Source organism: Stegodyphus dumicola, chromosome 6 (genome assembly GCF_044657685.1).
Source record: "Stegodyphus dumicola isolate Sdum_Otavi_A_Nest chromosome 6, ASM4465768v1".
NCBI classification, from domain to species: domain Eukaryota; kingdom Metazoa; phylum Arthropoda; class Arachnida; order Araneae; family Eresidae; genus Stegodyphus; species Stegodyphus dumicola.
Window position 1 is genome coordinate 26,476,136 of NC_140773.1, and position 23,024 is coordinate 26,499,159.

General features: G+C 30.8%; 1 protein-coding gene across 1 annotated transcript in view; it reads left to right on the forward strand.

Moving 5' to 3' along the window:
- Positions 1-353: 353 nt before the first annotated feature.
- LOC118193534 (iroquois-class homeodomain protein irx-2-like) overlaps positions 354-23,024 on the forward strand; it is a 102,697-nt gene continuing 80,026 nt past the window's right edge. Inside the window, exon 1 of the mRNA XM_035364635.2 lies at positions 354-1,022. Coding sequence (XP_035220526.1) covers positions 978-1,022 — 45 coding nt within the window. The 5' untranslated portion in view covers positions 354-977. The remainder of the gene's footprint in view (positions 1,023-23,024) is intronic.

Genomic DNA, 23,024 nt, shown 5'->3' on the forward strand with positions numbered 1-23,024 from the left:
CATCATTGGCTTGGTCTTCAAATCGTTGGTCCTGCATCTATCTGGTCCATGAACGAGGAGCAATATGACAGTTCTTTTTCTCATGCGTTTCCAATGTTGTCAGATGGTTTCAAACATTTGTAGCTACCGCAGTTCATTGAAGATTTTGCGTAGAGGAGGTGAAACGTAGCGACAGAAGATGTCAGAATGATTTTATTAAAATAAAATAAAAAAAAAAAATACGAGGCGGAGTTTCGTCGCATGCCAATCGAGTGCGTTCTGGAGGAGGAGCCAAACACGGCGCCGCACATCACAACGCACCGCCTTTTTCGGGATCGCCAAACGATTGTTCACCTCACCCTCACCTTCTCTCTCACATCTCGCAGCGCTGCTCGCACGCATGTTAACAACTCCACTCTAGCACTGTGGTGGGCCGATCACCACACCTCGTAAGCCAAGGAGTCCGCGCAGAAGCACACACGGCCGTCGACTGAAACGACGCGCGGATCTTGACTCGGCGTCGATGCTCTCTGACGCAACATTCTCTCGCAGCTGTTGCCCACCCTTCTGGAGCATTAGCATTCCCAAATATCGTTTGATGAACTTGTTGGACCTTCCTGCTCCTCACCGTATGGCTATGCTGCAAATTATGAGCCCATCAATCATTCAATTTGTTAACGTATGACAACGGCGGGTTGTATTTGTTTACAGGAACTTGTCACAAACAGCTTCTCGATCCGACAAGTGTGAGTCGTTATCGAAAACTGTGGATCCAAGTTTATAAAAGTGAAGTTTACAAAATTTTGTGATTGAACTTTTTGAATTCTTTAAACAAGATGAGGTTTTGTGTATAAATTTCTTAATCAGTGGTATTTAGTGAAAAGTGATGGTGTAAGAGACTGAGTTTAAGAAACTCGTTCAAAGATATTATTTTTATTGACTATCGAAAAGTCTAGACGTTGTTCTAGACTAAGCACTGACGATCGTGGCGTCGTAGTATGTCCTGCTCTCCATGCGGTTACACTTACACATCGACACCTCAGGTAAGTGGGATTTCTGAAAATTCTGTTATTTTAACATTTCCCCCCTTCTCTATTTCTTCCCTTTTTTTATATGTTAATTTCAGTTTCTGTAATTGGTTGCATACAACATATCCAGCTTTAGACTTATTTTTTTTTAATACCTGAAAATATGAACGTCGTTCATTATTGGACGACGTTAATATTTTCAGGTATTAACGTTAATATTTCAGGACGTATTCTATTTTTTCGACATTAATATTTTCAGGATATATTCTACTGTATTGTTCAAATTTTGGTAAAGGAATTTTACTCGGATCAAAACATTTATACATTTATAAGGAAACTTCAGCGCAACATAATTTTTTCGCAGTTAATTAATTTTGTCTAAATTTCTAAAGGTCGAGAATCCATTATTAACCATTATTGTTTCATTAGAATATCTAATGAAAAGAAAATTTTTAGTTATAAAGCTTTTAAAAAGGTATTTTGTTGAAGCATTGGCTTTATTTATGTTTCGGCTTTGCATTTGTAGTATTGATTTCAACTGCATATCGTTGCGAATTAATCATTAATTTTATTGTATAAGAAATAATCATTCTTTGATCATAAGACTCCACTGTGAATAATTCAAAACTTATTAAATTAACTGTATTAAAATGACTTGTTAAAGACATTAATTACGGATACTAGTTCTGCACTGTGTGTCAGCTGAACTGGATTTATCATTGTTGCTTCAATTTGTGAAACATTATGCTCTTTTCAATAGATTTTGTAGATATGTGCTTGAATGCTTATAAAGGAAAACTAAAAAAAAAAAAAAAAAGCCATGAAGAGGAAGGGGAAGGTTTGAGTTATGGAAATCGCTTGGAAAAAACTGACATTTGTCTCGAATTCTGTATTTTAGTAATTAGTTTGATTCATTGAATTTCTGCTGTGGTTAGCAGTATGCTGTCAAAAAATCATAGATTAAGATTTATAGGCCACCAGTGGCCGAGCGGTCATGTCCTTGAACACTGGTATGACTGATATTTTAAACTTGCTACCTTGCGGCAAAAGCAGGGATTAATAGAACCATTCAAAAACTTTTTATGAAACCACCATACCGTACTCATACTCTAAGGGAAGATTTGCTGACCTCACCAGCAAATACCTTTATTTAAACAAAACATTTTACAAAACAAAACAAAATTACATCAATTGCAATCTATTTTGATTACAAATAACACAATAAAAAGAATTCATACAATACAATCCAACTTGAATTTACTTAAATTAATATTTATAAAATATACATAATAAAGTAATTTACAATAGATTGCTTGTACTCTTATAACTTTTTTTATATAACAATATAAATAATAAATTACAGTGACTGTTCAAATATAACATTTTCAGACTCAGTAATAATTTTCATAATTTCTATTGTTCCTTTTTTAAAATTTTTCAATTTGAATTGAACACTGGTAGTTCGGTCCGAGATTCGATTACCGCGAACAGGCTGGCTGCATGGGCGTTTTTGTTGTTTTTTCCATGTGTAACGTGTTAATACGAGCCAGTTCCTTTAAAATGTCGTCCACGGAGGCATCTTTCCCTTCCGTTTAGTGCCTTAGTTCGAATAGCAACAGTAATAGTATGCCTTAGTAAATAATAATAAAAAAGTAAATTTATTTTTCCATCTTTGAAGTTAATTTGTGTTTCCTTTGTGTGTGAACTGAAACAGGCGTTTTAAAGTGAAAGATATGTTAAAAAATTGTGGCTGTATCCCTGAGGTAATCGTGACGGTGATGCATATCGGGATGTTGCTAAGTAAAAAAACTGGGAAACACTACAATTTTAATTAAGAGTTAACGTATGATATTTCCTAACTTTAAGAATTTGATCAAAATACTTCACATCCTTACACTTGATACGTTAAGTACCAATATTCATTTCAAATAATATCTAAAGAAAAAATAAGACTTTTTATATTACATTAAATGTACTGTTACTAGCTAAAATTAATTAATTTTTTTTTTTTTTTTTTTTTTCTTGTCTTTGCTCCTCTACAGACACATACACACTACTAGAGGAGGGAAAACAAAGTCACTTCATCTATTTTCATATTTTGCTATTTATATTTATATTTGGTTATCATGAACACCGATTTCTCAATATGATAAAAATGGATGAATATGGATGAAATGTATAAAAAATGGATGAAAGTATTAATGATATGACATTTATTGAGCTCATTATTGAAAATAATATAGGTATCAAAAGAATTATTATATTCATATGTTTTGGTAACACTGGAAGCAAGATAGCTTTATTTTTAATTATGCGTCATTTCAGATGCAGAAGCATTTCTACTAGTTTGTTATTCAATTTAAAGCTGGTCTTACTATTTTGTATATGATGGATTATTGTTTGAATGCATCTAATTATAATTATTTAATACATGTTTTTTCACAGTTATAAAATGCACTGAGTACAGCTTACGCATGGAGACAGTTTCTCTAAATTTTATGCGTGAGATTAAGCTAATTTAGCTATTTCTTTGATGAATTTGGAATATGAATTGCTTTATAACACTCAAATGGGTGCCTCCAGTAAGAGGGTGTCATTATCGTAAATGCGATATGTTGAAGAATTTTATAAGAATAATGGAATGTAGTTTAAATCACAAAAAAGACGCCTTAATAAATTATTATTGCTCAAGTTTTGGAACACAGTATAGCTATTTAGTGATTTGCCATTTAAATCTGATATACATTTTATAATAATTTCGGAGTTAATTTTTGTAAATTAAAATGATTCTTATTTTGCTTAAATTATTTGTAATTTCATCCGAATTATTAAATTACCTCAATTTATCAGGTTCAGTGTTTCTCCTTGTTTGCTTTGGGAACTTTCAAAAACCTGACTCGGAACAGGGAGCTTACTAAAGCTATGTTCAATAAATGTGGGAAGTAGACAAGATACACAGGAAGGGTATACGAAATCCTTTATTTTTTCACTCTTTACAATGATTTCCGGACTTCGTTATACAGAGACCAACCACTTGTGGTCTGAACGTAAGAATATAAAAATATTAACTAAACTCTAACTTAACTTTGGAATAACAAACAAGGGCCTTCGAGAAGATTGACCGTATATTAACAGGAAGCCGTATGTAGTACAGAGAACTGTTAACACTACGATACGTTTAAAATTATCATGAGGATTAAACCTCTGGCCTGGAAGGCAACCAGCAACCGAGTAAAACTGCTAAGGCAAGCGGCCTGCTTCTACTAACTCCTTCCTCACTCTTGCTTGGCAAAAAGCCACAACTTAAGTACTTGGCGTTCGCCAGACAAATTTGCATAAATAAGTTAAAGCTTTTAATTATGGCCGGAAGTAGAAAATAAGAAGTGATAGTAAAGATTTAAAATAAAATAAACGTTAGTAAAACTTAAGATCCTTACAAATTATCTACTACTGATAAATAATAATAAATTAGTTTAAATTACAATTAAATTAATTAAATTATCCAGAAAACTGGAATTATAGTCTATTCGGATAATAGGATAATCCGAATAAATGTGGTTTTATTTTGTTTCTTTCGTAAATCCAAAAGCTGTTTAAATCAAATGAAGAATTTATTTATTTTTGGTTTTTTGTAATTTATTTCAACAAAGACTGTAGGGTTTAAAAAATATAAAATGTTTTTATTTGCTAAATTACAAAATACAGATGATAATTAAGGAAAAAAAAATAAGAGCCAGCTCTTTATTTAATGCCTGTGCAAAAATTTGTAGTGTTGAAATGTCCTTTTGAATAATAAACACTACAGTCCTTTTCTTCAAATTTTGAATCTATTTCAAGTACTCTTAAGTAGTGAATATTAGTAACGATAGTTATATGAAATCTCCGATTAAAATTAAAAATCTGATAGAAAAAGTTAAGTAAAATGTAAACCACAACCGAACATATTTTAGTTAACGATTTTATGTTCTAGGTTTACATTTTATTTAACTCCTTTCTATTGTAGTTTTCAGCTCTGTAAAAGAAGATTATTGGAATTATTTATTTAGGACACAGCAGAGAGGGGTTATTGCCTAACTCTATTCCACTTTTGCCGAGAGTCTTCCAGGCAGTTTGGGTTTTGTGAAAGCCTTAAATGATAATTCGTGATAATTAACATCTTTAAGGCTTTCCTAGAGATATTATAACGTACGCTTATTTTTTTTATTTTATGTAACAGTTACATTTCTTAGAGCATTTTACTCACAAGTTTAAGATATTTCAGGATCAATAAAATTATTTTATGTTATATCTTTCTAAGTTTATTTTTTGAGCAGATATAATGCATTTAATAATAAATTAGAATGCGTTGATTGCTTGAAAATAAATGGTCGCAGTAACTGGAGCTGGTTTCAATGAAAGAAAACTTTTTCCTGTAGCTTCAGTAATTTTGCACATCATTCTCAAACCTGCTTCTTTTCACAGTAATTTTTACCATTTCACATGAAAGTGAAGCTGTCATACAGGTTCTTATCACCGCTGGAAAAATCATTTTACCTCCCTCTTCAACACTGTTTTTGCCTGTTTGTAGGTATCCCAACACAACCCGCAAAAGGAAGAGGAAAATAACGTTACCCGATAAGTCATATTCCAACCGAATACTTGGAAGTCATCATTGGCTAATGCAGTGCGAACTGTGTGAATTTATCAAAAAAATAAATAAATAAATAAAATAAATACAATCTTTTAAATTTTTTTTTATATATGTATATATATATATATATAATGGGAAGTATTTCTTGAAGAGTGAGAAAGGTTTACTAACGAAATTATTAAAATTTTAAGATGAGAAGTAATTAATTCCTACATACGTACAACGTATAAGCTAGCAAATAAAAGCACTATAAAGCTTCCTATTTTTTCCGAAACACGAACATCAAGAAGTTATACAAATGTTTTGCTTCTCTTTAAATACAAGTTTAATTTTGAATGCAGACGGTGATGTACAAACAGAAAAATTAGAGAGGCTGCAGTTCAAGTACACGATATATTGCATTAGAAACATATTTTATTTTTCATGTGAAATATTTGTAAGTGGCAGTAAACAACATTGCTATCGAAAGTACGATAAAAATGCGATATTATGAAAATACATATCACTGTCTTAGTGGGAAACTAATCAATGTAACACATTGCTGTTAAAAAGTACTATTAAAAATTCGATAATTATCAAAATGCATATGACTCTCCTTATAAGTAATTTACTGTTAAGAAACGTACCGTTATAATTTAAGAGAAATGAAACACCACATGGTTTCGCACATCTTTTTCGTTTATCACGATAAGTTTTTCTTCGAAAAGAGAAAAAAATAGCATTATAACATCTTGTTTAGGTGTTAACATTGTCTGAGTGCTGAGTTTTAAGATTTAGGATCAAGAATTATGTAAAAATAATTATGTCGAATATTCTCAAGTCACATTTTAATAAGCTTACATATGAATAATATTTTTTAATGTCTAGATGAAATGTATGTGGTTGCAATAATCAGGCATTTCTTGGTTTTCTGCAAATTGTACGCATTTCTCGGTTTTTTTAAGTCAGATATTACTTGAATCTTTTAAATGAAGTTTTTATCTCAATTACTGTGAATATAATTTTGCATACATTTAATTATGAAACCATTGTTAGATTTTTTTTCCTCTTATTTTACTAAAAATACATGCAGAAAACATGCCATAAAGTAGTTGGTAAGGGAAAACAGCAAATCTGCTATTGACCTGAATTAAGAAGACTAAATTAATTTACACGGCTATACGTATGTATTTAAGGAAATAATTTTAGAACTCTAACTACATCTATACAGATGATCTATAAAATATTTAACTGCTAAACGCATTTTAAAGTTTATAATAAAGCTTAAAAAAGAAATGTACATCGAGAAGTAAGGTTCAAGTTTCAAGTTAAAGCTTTTCTTTGCAGCATGTTTATTGTGCAGGAGATATATAGACAGTTTTGTTTCGACATGTTAAAATATCTTTAAGATACAGTATATTTTAAGCTCTGTTTGTTACATAAAGAAAAATAACTTCACATCTGTAGCATTTTTAAAAACAGATTTAAAAAAAAAAATCAGCGGAAAAAAACTGATGTTTTGCATTATGATGTAAAAATGTGGTACGTTTCAGTTTAAATTTGATACAATTTATTATACAATAAATCTCAGAAGAAAAAATGGCAACTTTTATGAATTTATTTTCATAAAAGTAACTATACACGTTGTGATAAACACAGAAGCTTAAGCTTAACTATTGTAGAAAAAGGATCTATTTAAACGCGCTAATTTATTAATACAGTAAATCTTAATTCATTAAGATTTACTATATTTATTAATTAATTAGCGCATTTTACTTAGCGCTTCTTTTCGTCGTTTACGATTAATAATTTTTATATTTGCATTATAAAAATAATTTGAAAATTCTATAACTCCACTTTTGCAATGAGACTTATCTCTCTAATACTGGTGCTCTTTAGTACATTTATAGTGAGTCATGGCTTACGTTTATAGTTAGCTCTTGCATTTCGTCTCAGGTTCAGTCTAACGTCTGAAAATCCTACACGGAGTTTTCAAAATTTTCTGCGTGTGTAAGAAATATAATCCAGTTTTTCTCTAAATATCTTCCACATTTATTCCTTTTCACAGAAGTCGCATCCTTTCCACAGCAGTCGCATCCTTAAACATACAAGACTCATATGCTTTATTAATCGTGTTTGTCACAAAAGTGCCGAATTTTTTGGCCACGAATTTATACTTGAAATAACTTATCTTAATTAATGCATCTGTTTTATTTATTTTTAACTACTTGTTAAGAAGCACTGATTTAGCTCGATTTATTAGTTATAATCAAAATGTAGAAAAAAAATGTGGAAGCTTTCAGATTTTACATTACGCGCAAAGGGTCTTTTTTTTTTTTAATTTTTTTTTTTTTTTTTAACTTTTGTGTGTTACCTTTATTTATTAAATATCATGTTCTTCGCACTTAAACCATAAAATTCAGTTCAACAGCAATATCGCAAAATAATTTTAAAAATGCGCATATCTTTAGAATTTCGGATACACAGTCTTGCGCCCTGGAGATAAAAAAAATTTTTTTTTTCGTACAGTGTTGCCATTCCTCGCTTTGAAATCGCTGAGTTTCTTAATTGAAAATTCTTTAATGCCTGACAAAATATTGTTACGAATTTGGCATTTAAATAGTTAAAGTTAGTAGAATTATAAATTAAATTGTTTTATTCCCTGTGAAATGCAGCGCGTGACGAATATTATGAGAAGGCTAAGCCGGAAAAATTAAAAATACAATAGCACGTGTATTTAACATTTAATAAATAAATAAATATCTCTTTTTGGATTCGAGAAATTTCCAGAAAATTCTCGCGCGCTATTTAAAATCATATAAAAAGGAGGAAAACCTCCCAATTCGATGGTTATTTAGTTTGTTGTTTTAAGAGTTTGTTTAGAAAACTGCTCTTGTTGACTGTAGCGAATTCGCGGATTAGCTTTCTTTAGCTGTTTTGAATTAACTTCTGTTGAACTGTTTTCTGAGTAGTTAAAAGATAAGTACTGTGAGATATCGTAATACTGAAAGAACATCTGAGGGAATATAAGCATTTTTTTGTGATAATAATAAAATTTTCTCCACTTTTCATCGGACTTGTGCATTCATTTCAAACGAACCCGTACGCACGCACCAATATGAAATAAATAATAAAACGAATTCTAAATTCCAAATTAGGGGTTTCAGATGCCCATATTTGCTGGAAGATTACGTTATTAAAAATTGGATGGCTCTAGGTACCGTTGTTTTATCACAATGCGAGAAACATATATACATTTGTGTAGATTCTTCATTATTTAATTTCTTTAAATATAATACAGGGCTGTAATATTTTGTGGCAACAGTTTGAAAAGTGTATCAACGCAGAAAGTGAATCGACGTAAAATGCCAAAACGAAATTAATAGCCCTTTTGAACTAACGCTCTTTGGACTAACAATCGGAAATTTTCAATATGTCGGTTTCTCTGATATGTATATTTAGAAATTTAGCATCTTGGCAATGTTTATAGTAAATGGTACGGAACTTAACATTTTTCCAATATGTCCTCATTTTTATCTTTATTTCTTAAAATATACTATAATGTAGTACGTTCAAGCATATGACTCAATGCTGAAATCGCACAATGTACGTTGTTTATTATTTTTGAAGTATAAATTTCATAATTCCAAATTTGTACAAAGCTTAATTTCTGATTACGACAGATACGACAGTGACATAAATTGTAAAAACTGAAACCTATTTACCGTTAAAATTGGAATAAGTCAAGGTTTTTTTTTTCTTGCTATCTCTCAAAGAATCAAAGCTTTGATGCAGAATCTTAACAATCTGCTATGAAATTCATTGTTGCGTGAAATTTGCATATTTAGCATAAATTTCATCCTTGGTTAGCTGCAAGTTTCTTTTATGAGCAATGTAAAATGTGCGATGAAAAAAATTTAAATCTGTGCTTCCTGAAGTTATGTGAACCATTTGCAAACAAGATTGCAGAAATGTGTTTCTTGTATTCATGTTGTTACCAAATTATTATTTCATAAACTTCCATAATTATTCCAAAACGATTCCGTAAAGAAAATGCTGCGATCTTCTTTCTATGTTCAGAATTTCAAATACTACAAGTTCATAAGACTTCTTTATCTCTTTGGGAAAGGCAAATCTTTTTTGGAGTATTTGGTGTGTTAATCGAAGGATCGAGAAACACGAAACTGTTAGAGAAATACAGAGGAACTCTGTAAGGAAGTAAGTGGAATTATTTTTAATTATAACTTTCATTTCTCCAATGACAGAAAGTCTGAAAAACGTGTTTTAAACTTGTTTAATTGGGTATAATTTTCACTGGTTCTTAATTATTGGGTGATATGTCTTTCAGAGATAAAATATCAAAAAAATTTATCTTTTACTTTGGAGAGATTGGTTGAGAAGAGAATTAATTAAATGAATCAACTGATTTTTTTTTTTTCTCGTAAAATAAAGTCGTAAAAATAAAGTGTTTACATGCGTACTTCATTTTATAAATATAATCTATTAAACTTTTGAAAAGTAAACGTGTATGTATATATTCGTAAAGAATATATAATTATTTTAATTAATTTATTAGAGTAGTTTAATGATTTTTATATCAAGGGGAAAGCTTAAAATTTAAAAATTCGCTTAGAAACATTTTTAGCCTAGAAGGGCTATTAGTTTCGAAACGGCATTTTGCGTTGAATCACTCAAAGCTCTGAAACACTTTTCGAAATTGTTGCCACCAAATATTATCGCCTTGTATTATATTGAAAGAAACTAAATAATGAAAAATTTACATGAATGTATGTATTTTTCTCGTGTTGTGAAAAACAATGGTACCTAAAGTCATCAAATTTGAAATTTGTTTTATTCCCTATTTTGTAAAACTTTAACGAATTTTTGATTAAAAACATTCAGCAATTTCAAAGCGAGCAGTGGCAACACTGTAAGAAATGAAACATTTTTATCTTCAGAGCGTGAGGCTATCTATTGACATTCTAAATATATGCCGATTTTAAATACTTTTAAGCACAATCTGGCGTAAGCCCAAATGATCTCGAAATATGTATGTGTCTATAAATGAAAAAAAAAAAAAAAAAAAAAAAAAATCTGAAATTTTTTCAGATTTTAAATTACGTCCAAAGGGGCGTTTTTTTAACGTTTTGAGTGTTACCTTTATTTATTAAATATCATGTTCTTTGCACTTAAACCATAAAATTCAGTTCAAGAGCAATATCGCAAAATAATGTTAAATTAAGCATATCTTTAGAATTTCCGATATACACAGTCTCGCGAGCTGGAGATAAAAGTATTTTTTTTTTATATATATAACGTTGCCATTTCTCGCTTTTAAAGCATTGAGTTTGTAAATCAAAAATTCGTTAAAGTTTTACAAAATATAAAATCTATAATAAAACAAATTCCAAATTTGGGATTTCAGATGCCCATATTCGCAGTAGGATTTCGTCATTCAAAATTCGATGGCTCTATGTACCATTGTTTTATCACAATGCGAGAAATAGACAATCATTTATGCAGATTTTTCATTATTTAATTTCTTCAAATATAATGCAGGACTCTAACATTATGTGGCAACAGTTTGAAAAGTGAACCGACGTTTATGAGTCCGACGCAAAATGCCAAAACGAAAGCAATAGTCCTTCGGGACTGAAATCCCTTTGGACTAAAAAACAAAACAAAAAAAAAAAATCTGAAATGTTTCAGATTTTAAATTACGTCCAAAGGGGCGTTTTTTAACATTTTGTGTGTTACCTTTCTTTATTAAATATCATGTTCCTCGCACTTAAAACATAAGATCCAGTGCAACAGCAATATCGCAAAATAGTTTTAAAACGAGCATATCTTTAGAATTTCCTATACAGAGACTCACGCGCTGGAGATAAAAATGTTTTTTCTGCACAACGTTGCCATTGCTCGCTTTGAAATCCTTGAGTTTATTAATCAAAATTCGTCAAAGTTTTAAAAAATAGGAAATCGATCATAAAACAAATTTCAAATTTCAAATTTGGTCTTCCACATGCTCATATTCGTTGGAGGATTACGTTATTCAAAATTCGATGACTCTATGTACCGTTATTTTATGACAATGTGAGAAATATACATACATTTACGCACATTTTCATTATTTAATTTCTTCAAATATAATGCAGGACTCTAACATTTTATGGCAACAGTTTGAAAAGTGAACTGACATTTATCCGTCCGACGTAAAATGCCAAAACGAAACTAATAGTCCTTCGGGATTCAAATCCCTTTGGACTAAAAAAAAAAAAAAAAAAAAAAAAAAAAAAAAAAAACCGCCCGTTTTAGCTTAATATAATCTGAAACTTTCAGTATTTATTTATAATTTTAAGTGAGTGGCATCGATCGACAATCAGCATCTGCTGGATAAACTGCTTCATAATTTTATATTTTTGTAAAACTCTGATAAAGTTAATGAACTTCAGAATTCTTCTTTATTGTATAAATAGTTTTGTTGGTTAGGAAATTTAATTAATTTTGAAACAGCAGAAGCTATTTTTTTGTGTCTTTGAAACAACAGAAGCTGTTTTTTGTGTTTTTTTCCGGGTATTTTTTTATTCTTATATAATTTCAAATCATAAATTTATTTATCATTTATTACCACTTTTTCCATTATAACTTTATATTATTCAATTGTTATTATTATTTTGCATATTTGTTATTGTAATTATGAGTAATTACTGCAATATTGCAGATATCACCTAGCAGTATTGCAATCTGTCATCGATCCTCAAAGCTGTTTATTACAATATTAAAAAAGTGCGAATTAAACAAAAAACAATATTAGAAAAAGGAATGGGCAATCTTATTTTCTTCCCATAATAATTATACATGATATGACCAGGCTACAATCTCCTAATTAAAATTTTGATTTCCTTAAGCTTATTTTAGATTATCCTTTGTACCTGTTATGTAAAATAGCTTGTCTTTTAAAATTAGGCAAAAAAGCAATCTTAGATAATGGCAGATTTCGAACAAAACATTTTAGAATTCGAGCACGATCGGATATCCGTCGTTTTTTTTTCAACAGCAAATGCCTGTTAGAAATGCCAATGCCTTTTCGAAGCCTCCTTCTCAATTTCGTTTATGTGATATCATAGTAAACAGAATTTTTAGCCTCTTTTCCAAACGTGCTCTGTATTTTCGCCCATTTTTTTAAGTGTTCTTCAGTTTTCTAATTTGTCTAACATTTTTTTTTCCTTTTCTGTTAGTTTAACTCCTTAATAAACGTTACTCTAACTCAAAGCATTTCTAGACGGATAATTTTTTTTTTTTTTTTCTTAAATCATTGGCCGACAATGAGTTGAAACCCTCAGGTAGGTCAGGTGTCTATCTGAGTAAGAAAAAATAATAATAGCAGTAATGATTACAATATTGATAACTATTAATGGAACCATTAATGTAATATTAATCGACGAGCATTTATGTCATTGCATGCTGAAACCGCGGACAAGAATCTTAAAACTGCTAATATGTTCTGATATTCGCAAACAAAATATTTTTTATCCTAATTTTGCTTTCAAAGCAAAAACATATAACGCTAAAAAATTTAGTTTGACCTTCCTTCTTTTTTCTCTAGTTTGAGTGTTGCCTAATATTAGAAATAACTGAATTAATGGTAGTAATATGAAATTATGGTACTATTCGGTTTCGAGGGCCGTAAAAAATCGCCAAACTATTGTTGATGTCAATGCCGCCAAAAATAGTTGCGGCAACCCTAATAATTGCGGCTAAAAAGGAAGTATAACAGTAAATAACTATCTAAGATTGATGTTTTAATTTAGATGAAAGGTTAATTTCATATAATACTTTTTTATTATTATAATTTATATGAAAAAGGCTAAACATGACATAATGGAAGCATAAGAGTAAATAACTATTTCAGATCATTATTAGATTTTTATATAAAAATTGCTAAACAGAACTGAATGGATGCCTGCATCGCTATTTCGCTACCGACTTATCGCTAAAGCATAATTTCATCTCGTTGGTTGTTCAAACGTAATTTTTTATAATGAATGGTGCTTTTTCTTTGAAAATATTCTCTTTAAAGTGCAGAATCGCTCACTTATTTGTTTGCCGCTTTTTACAAGGTGAAAAACAATTGAATTTTTGTCAATTTTCTTTTACTTTTTGAGTGAAAATAGGTCGATGTGTACATAGATAAAGTCAAGGTTGTGCGCAGTGCCATTTTTGTGCAGTTCTAGGAATTTTTTTTTAAAGTGAAAATAGGTCGTTGCGTACATAGATACCGAGTATGTGCAATTCTTAAAAACGCGTCAAGCAGTGGGTGATTCTGCACTTTACTCAAAATTCTATTGCAGACTTTTCGTGACGGGCAATTTTCAAATTGTTAAATCCATAGGATATCAAAAAAGGATTTAAAAATTAAACCAGTATTTCAATGGCGTTTTAAGAAATATAGAACTATATAAACTTACGCAATCTGAAATCAGCGCGTACGCTAGATTTGGCGCGCTGTTACATGGGCGCGTTTGCTAGATTTGGCGCTTTTGCGCATACATTTTCGCTGCCATTTTTTTACGGTCCTCAAAACGGAATAGTACCGAAATTATTTATACTACGAGACAGGTTATTTGGTTTGCTCCAATCATTAATACGAATTGTCTGGTTTGCCGTCTGAAAATTCTCTGTTATACGACACTGCACTACCTGACTGTTTTACGTTCAGTAAATTAATTAATGTAATAAATTATTATATATACACATATATCTGTAAAACAAAATTTTAATTTTCAACAGCTGGCAAAGTTTTTTTTTTATGTCCAAAGGGACAATTTGCCCAGAATTTCGTTAATTCGCTATTAATTTCGTTTTGGCATTTTGCCTTGATTCACTACAAGCGTTGTTTCACTTTTCAAATCGTTTGCGCCATATATTATCGCCCTGTATTATATTTAAAGTAATTAAATAATAAAGAATCAGCTTAAATGTATGTATGTTTCTCGCATTGTGATAAAACAACGGTACCTATAGCCATCAAAATTTGAATAACGTAATCTTCCATAGAATATGGACATCTCGAAGCCCAAATTTGGAATTTGTTTTATTATCGATTTTATATTTTGTAAAACTTTAACGAATTTTTTGTTAATAAACACAACAATTTTAAGGGGACTCATACACTTTAAAACCCATAAGATGTTCGAATAGGTGACTGTTGCAAGAATTGGGATAACTTATTTATTTTAAAAGCAATTACTACCAACTTTTTACAGCGGACTACATAATATAGCTGCTTTCTGAAATAGTTATCAGAAAGTTTGTGTTGCCACAAATATTTTTATAATTGAATCCGCTTTGTGACAACATTTTTCGTCATGTTTCCAACTTGCGCGCACAGTTTAAAACATTCTGTTTCATAATTTAATTCTATATTTAATATATAGCTTTTATAACGACTGGAAACTACTGTGAACCTAAAATTCTAAAAATTTCATGTTAAATTTTTCTTTTATTTTGAGTTGAGTTTATAAAATGTATTTTATTAAAAAAATGTGTAATGTTTTCGTCCATAAAATTTTTCAATAGTAAAATATTCATCAGATTGTTGGTTCATTTAGAAAATAGTGCCCATATAAAGAATTTCATCCAATTTCAAGTGTGTACCATTAGCCATTTTTAAAATATCATGCGCGCAAAGTGGAAACATGGCGAAATATTTCGTCACAAAGAGGATTAAATTACAAAAATATTTGTGGCAACACAAACTTTCTGGTTACTAGTTTCCAAAGCAGCTATATCATGAAGTAAGCTGTAAAAAGTTGGAAGTAATTGCTTTTAAAATAAATAAATATCCCAATTCTTGCAATAGTCACATATTCGAAGATCATGAGGGGTTTAAGGTGTATGAGTCCCCTTAAAGCGAGCAATGGACACTGCATGTGGGAAAAAAAATTACCTCCAGCGAGCAAGACTTCGTAACAAAATTTCTAAAGATATGCTCTTTTTAAATTATTTTGTGATATTGCTGTTGAATTGAATTTTAAGTGCGAAGAACATGATATTTAATAACCGTAGGTGACACACAAAACGTTAGAAAAAACGCCTCTTTGGGCATAATATAAAATATGAAAGCTTTGAGTTTTTAAAGCCTAGGCGTGCAATAGTCTCAAAACTTTTGCATTCACTTTAATGCATTGTTTTCCTTTTCATTCGAGTTTTTTGGCATTTGTGAGAAAGTTAGATACTATTCTTTTTTCTTTAATCTATCTGCTATTAGTAAACAAATTAAACTTTTTAAAAGTAATAGATGGAGGTTCTTAAAATTATTATTTTTTTAAAATTTTTAATCTGATTGATTTAAATAAAAAGCAATTTAATTCATGATATATCTAATTAAAAAATTAAATGTTTTAATATTTCTTTTTTACTTTTTACTAATTGATGTAAGTTAGAGAACAGATTTAAAAGGACAAAATTCCCTTTCCTGTCGACAGAGGGGGTATAGTATTACTTTCCTGTTACCGGTTATTTAAAGTTTTGGTTATGAGTACTGTAGAGTCATTAGGTTATTTGGAAACAGGAGATGAGAAGTGAGCAATGAATCCCCTCGCCTGACTCAAGCCTGGAACTCTTGAATATCCATTGAGTGTGCTATACCGTTACACCACGAAGGCATACAGAAAGAAGGGAGAAACTACTTTATATTACCACTGGATAAAAGATTTCATTTCGACTGTTGTTGAGCCCACCAGCGGCCGAGCGGTCAAGTCGCTGAACACTGGTAGTTCGGCCCAAGGCTCGAATCCAGCGAACGGGCTGGCTGCATGGGCGTTTTCGTGGTTTCCCCCGTGTGTTCCCGGACGTGTTTCCCTTAGAAAGTCCTCCACGAAAGGCATCCTTCCCTTTTAGGCAGATAGCCTCAGTGTGCTTTTTAACGTAATTAAATAAACCAAACCAAACCGATGTTGTTTATAAATGTGGATGTGTTTCCCTTAGAAAGTCCTCCACGAAAGGCATCCTTCCCTTTTAGGCAGATAGCCTCAGTGTGCTTTTTAACGTAATTAAATAAACCAAACCAAACCGATGTTGTTGTTTATAAATGTTAAAGTTTATACAATTATTTTTAATGGCAGCGTTATATAAATATTATATATCATCGAAAACAGAAGAGTGATGTATTTCAGAAATAGTAATTATAAGCATGTGCTAATTTTAATACAATTAAAAGTTCTATCTCACGTATATACGTGCTAAGAAAAATTAGGAGATAAATTCTTCTAGTAGTATATAATTTTGGGGTAGAATGTGATAAACCGAAGTCTGTTATTCACTTAACTAAACTAATTGCAAATGCTCCACTTAGAAAAAATAACCGGCTATTAAATTCTTTTTTTTTTTTTTTTGTTAATCATTGACCAATAATTCATAATTATTAATAATTCCGTAATCAATCATAATCAATAATTCATTAATAATCATTGATCAATAATTCATTAATAATCATTGATCAATAATTCATTAATAATAGCTGGAAGTCAAAGATGGAAAGCTGCACAGATAATAGTATTGCTCAGTATTTAGCTGCACAGTATTGCTCAGTATTTATTATGTGATAGTATTGTGGCAACCCTGCAGTTACTGCTTATTAAACTAGATAACGAATCCCTCATTTTAGTATCAATTAGTCAAATTTGATCTATTACAAGGTAGGCTTAGTCGCCATTGTTGGAGCCGAGATGGTGGTTTTAAAAGTTAGATTTTTTGCTGTTTGCTACTTTAAATGCTAGAGTTCTTGAAACCCCATCAATTACTGTGCCTGTTATTTATTAATATTATAGTTAGGTAGGCAAATATATGCATTTAATTAGATTTCTTTTTAGTTTGTGGAGACAATAATAAATAATTCTTCGGAAAAAAAAAACGGTTAAAATTAGTGTAAATTAGATAATATTTAACATTAATTTTACATACTTTTTGATAAGTTATAACTACTTCAAGGCTTTAAACAAGTCTGTGGAAGTGTGATTTCCTACATATTCCTACGTGTTAATCATAATTACTGAAAATTTTCATTGCGTGGAAAACAACCTTCAAGAAAAATTTCTTCTGCAGATGATTCAAGGTGGAAAATATTGAAAGAATTATGTAAATCATCATTTTTTTAAATGTATTTATGAGTAGAACAACGCATTTTTAGATTTTATTTGATTTCATACCAAATTGATTAAGGAAAACTTTAAAAGACAATAAGACGTCGAAAATCGAATAGATAAATGAGACCTATGTAATTACACGCGAGAATTTTGCGCAATAACTCTTACGAATATGGCAAACTACGCGATTATCATTTGTCTTCCTTATGATAACATGAAGATGTATCTACGATAATTTTACGAATAATATGTATTACCCAAAAGAAATGAAAATGCTTTTGTTTTGCGACAATTTGATTTCATAGTATTTTATGCGGTTACAAAATCCTCTGGTCACGACCTTCACTTGAAAAATACTGCAAAAGCAGGATTAGGACTACTACTTTTTAGCCCAGTTTCACTTTTGAAATTGTTGTCAACAAATATTATTTCAGAAGTCAAACAACAAAAATCAGCGTTATATTCACAAAATTTTCACAGGACTAGTTTCGATGGTTTTACCGAACCATCATCTTCCTGTGAAAATTTTGTGAATATAACGCTGATTTTTGTTGTTTGATTTCTGAATTAGTATTTATTCGGCGTGTTATTGTGTCTTAACAAATATTATCTCTTTGTGTTATTTTTAAAGAAATTAAATAATGAAGAATCTGCACAAATGTATATATGTTTCTCGCATTGTGATAGAATAACGGTATCTGGAGCCATCAAATTTTGAATAATGTACGGCTCCATCCGAATATGGGCATCTGGAAGCCCTAATTTGGAATTTGTTTTATTATCAGTTTGATATTTTGTAAAGCATTTAGGAATTTTTGATTAAGAAACTCAACGATTTCAAAGCGAGAAATGGCACTGCAGAGGGAAAAAAAAAGGCAATTTTATATACAGCGCGCGAGACTGTGTATCGGAATTCTAAAGATATGCTATTTTAAAATTATTTTGCGTTTTTGGTGTTGAATTGAATTTTATGGGTTAAGTGCGCAAAACATGATATTTAATAAATAAAGATAATACACAAAACCTAAAAAATAATAATAAAAAAAAATGCTTCTTTGGGTGTAATATAAAATCTGAAGGCTTTTGGATTTTTTTTTTTAAATCTATCTACCGATTTAAATAATGCAATTATTTTCTTAATGCTGTTAATTTTTTTAACTTCAAAGAAACAAAGACTATATCTACCCTAACCATCAGTTTTTTTTTTTTTTTTGGAACAGATGTTTAAGTTGCATATATAAGCAATTATTAGATTTATATCACATAATTTAGAATTTCAATATTCTACATGCGTTAGGCGAAAAGGTGTTATTTGTAAGTAACGCTAAATCATTTCATTCATTACTTTTACATTTCGTATCATAACTATATAATCGGATGTTTTTTTCTCCTCAACCCGATTTAATAACTTAATTTTCAAAACTTGCGCTGAAACTTAGAATGATATACGGTTACTCATTCTTATTTTCTTCATTAAATCATTTTTCATGTTACGTATATGTAACTATGTGATTCCATTGCAAACTCCTGGGATAAATTTTACACTTGAAAGCATTATCTTCATTTTGTAGCACACTTAGCTAGAAGTTATAAAGTGCCTAGACTGGAAGTTCTCAACCATAGGAGGAATACCCCCTAAGAGGGGGGATTTCATATTTTCAGGGGAGGGAAATACCGTCAGCTTGTAATTTACCTGTTAAGTATTTAGTTTTAATTTATGAATATTAAAAAAGTACTTTTATTGAAGTTTTGATAATTATCAAAATGTTCCACTCTTTTCTTGTTTAATTAACAAAACACATTAAAAATAATATAAATAATAAATTTGAACAAATGTACATGCATTTTTAGAGTTTTGGGAGGTGGAAGAATGATCGTACAGCAGTGGTGAAATGCATGAGGCATAAAAGTACCACTATAAGTACTAGTATAAACGATATTTGCGAATTAGTCCTATTTCCGCCTTTTTCATATTCTTCCAGTTTCCGCAAAATCGGAGAGTGCAATCCCCTCTCACAGCTTCCTCCTCGGAAGATGAAACGCTAAGAAGAGTTGGGCAGTTCCTTTGTGAATATAAAATCACTAAGTTCGTCTTCGGCTCGAAATTGTTCGACTGAAAACTTCACTAAGTTTGGTCTCCTACTCGAAATCTTTAGTTTCATTCCATTTCTGATTCTGTTACAATATTAGCTGTTATTTTCACTTCTTATCTTTATTAATATGGATGTTATAGACACTATTGAAACTTGGCTTTTTATAAAGCTTTTCGTTATAGAATTCGGAAAAGAAATAAGGATAATATAGTTCACTGGATATGCGTAAATGAAACTTTACGAGATTATTAAAGATCTTTTGTCCGTTGCCAAACTCATCTCAGTTTCAACATCTCTCTCGCTTTTAAATACAGCATTTGTTTCATTCACGCAAACATTCTGAGTTCATAGATATATTTTTTTAAATCCTTTTTCTTAATCTAAATTTTTTTAATTTCCTCACATTTCGCGAAGGGCTGAGGTCCAGTCGGTCCCCCACTATGTAACCCCTTTGGGAAGGTGATGAAGATTGATGATTTCGCGCAAACAGGAAAGCTTTTGACAACCGCGGAAACAAGAATACAGTTAAACTTATTGCTGCAATGCGAGAATATAATAAGAATAACTATATTGCATACTTTTTAAATGAAGAAGTTCATAGTCGCAATTAAACCAGCAACAATTTTTTATCACTGACTGCAATTTCACACTGTAGCTTAGTCCAACATTATTAAAGCGTTGTTGTACGCGGATGAATGTGATGTAATAACAACGTTTTGAAAATATTGGACAACTCCAAAAAAATATGATAAATGTCAAGAAATATCATGATAAATGCCAAGTAGCTTAATTTTAAATGACTAATTTTGTTTTGGTCAAATGAATAAAAAAAAATCTTTTTAAAAATTTATTCTGCTGCAAAAAGAAGACAATTCCTTGTTTTATTTTAATTGAAATACATCTGTTTATAAAAGCAAAAATTAATTTCATTATTTAATTTTGATAAAAAGTATCTAAAGAAAAACATTCTATGGATTTTTATAGTTTTAACCAAAATCAAAATATTTTTCTTAGTAGCATAATCTAAATTGAAATAAAATGTGAAAAGGAAAAAACAAGTTTCTACTACAACACAGTAAATGCGCATTTGCTCCTACATTAAGCAGACAACCAAATTATATTAATTATTTCGAATATTCGACCTGGATACAATTTACGTTCGTTTGGGCCTTTGGAGTTTAACTGAACAAAGAGTTAGTTGGAACGCTTAGAGCTAGAGAACATCTCAATATGTATGCAAAACATGGATGAAACTAATCAAATTGAATTACAAAATTATAAAAAGGTAAATAGTGTTTCTCAAAAATCAAATTATTTCTGCACTTTTTCCTCTTATTCGTGTGTAGCAATAAACAATAAACTCTTATATTTTGATTACAATACCCACAGCAATAAACTCTTATATTTTGATGCATCATTCTTTCGGAACATACAGTAGCAGAACAACAAACCAATCGCCTGACCAGGATAGTGGTTAGTGACTCTGAAAGTCTTACCGAAGTTTACGGGCTCGAATTCCAATGAAGACATATATGTTTGTAAGTGTACAGTGTCTGTATGTCATGGGGGCACTCTAAATATACGGCGAGCCGAAAGTCCTCTCGAGAGGTTGGTTGTAGGGGAAGAGAGGTGGAAGTCCCTCAGATCCGTCTCCCCTGGTGCTCTCTCTCAAAACGTGGAGGCAGAATTCAGGCTGTCACCTATATGGTGCTCAAGGCTCTCGTCAACGACAGGCGGATTTGACTCCTTGTCCCGATGAATATTGTCAACTTGTGCTGACCACTGTCAAACAAGTGAGCTTGGTAACAACAACAAATCACAGCACGAAATTTAGACCAGCGTTTAATATCCAAAATTAGAATTACCGGTGCTATACAGAAGGCGAAAAATTACGTGATAATTAAAGCTAATAACTAACTAATTATTAAATCTAAATTCAAAGAGATAAATAAGAAAATTACGAAATTTAATTATATTAATGATAAAAATTTAAGAAAATTGAAATTCGAAACTCATATTCTCAGGGCTTTTTCTGGAATTACAATTTCACTAAAAAAACTGAAGCATCGGAACCAGGTTTCGGTGGGCACTGGCTTAATTTAAGTCCTGTATTATATGAATTAATCAGTTCCCAGCCGTACTTCTCGTAGCTAACAAATGAAATTTTATAACGAAGCAGCGTAATAATTAGTCTAAACTAGAATTAATGGAGTATTGTGTTACTTATATAATTCTTTGAGTAGATTATATAAATGATTATTACCTATGAGCGATTTATTATAAATGGTATACCCAATGAGTTCTTACTTTGAACTTCACAGTTCTTCAGCTACTGTAAGCGATTTCGTGACTATAGAGATTTGAGACAACGTCAGTCATTAGCTGGAACATTGTATCTGCTCAACTCTAAACCATTAAGAACAGTTCTACAAAATTGATGCTTCTAGGATCATTTGTGAGTCAATTTCGTGGTTGTCGGAACAAGTTGATGGCTTTTATTCCGTTGTCAAGCCACGTGCATCTTCTCCAATGATGATTTCGACGAGCTTTGCACATTATAATGGTCATGTTTCAATGAAATGCGTTATTAATTCCCTAGAATACTTTAAATTTTAATATTAAATTATCGAATGCGAAAGGAAACCACAAGTAATCAGTCATTCATTTAAAATTCTTCATTATTCTCGTCACAAAAATATTTTTTGGAACTATCCAAAAATAGATTTTAATATATTCAAAATAAAGAACATGAGCAATTAAAGTAATATGCATTAGATGAATATGAAAGTGCCTGAATAACAAATCTTAAAAATGTGTTTTAACATTCTTTGTAAACTTGTAGAGTTATTAGTTTATATCGATGCAGGAATGTGGAAAATGTGCAATACGCTCAGCGAAATTCAAATTCCGGACCCCGCGAATACGCTTGATGGCGCTTCCATTTACGCCACGTAGCATTGTAAGGATCCTAAGTTTTACTAACGTTTATTTTATTTTAAAACTGTACCATCACTTCTTATTTTCTACTTCCGGCCAGAATTAAACGCTTTAACTTATTTATGCAAATTGTCTTGCTAACGCCAAGTACTTAAGTTGTGGCTTTTTGCCAAGCGAGAGAGAGGAAGGAGTTATTGGAAGCAAGCCGCTTGCCACTGTAGTTTTACGAGTT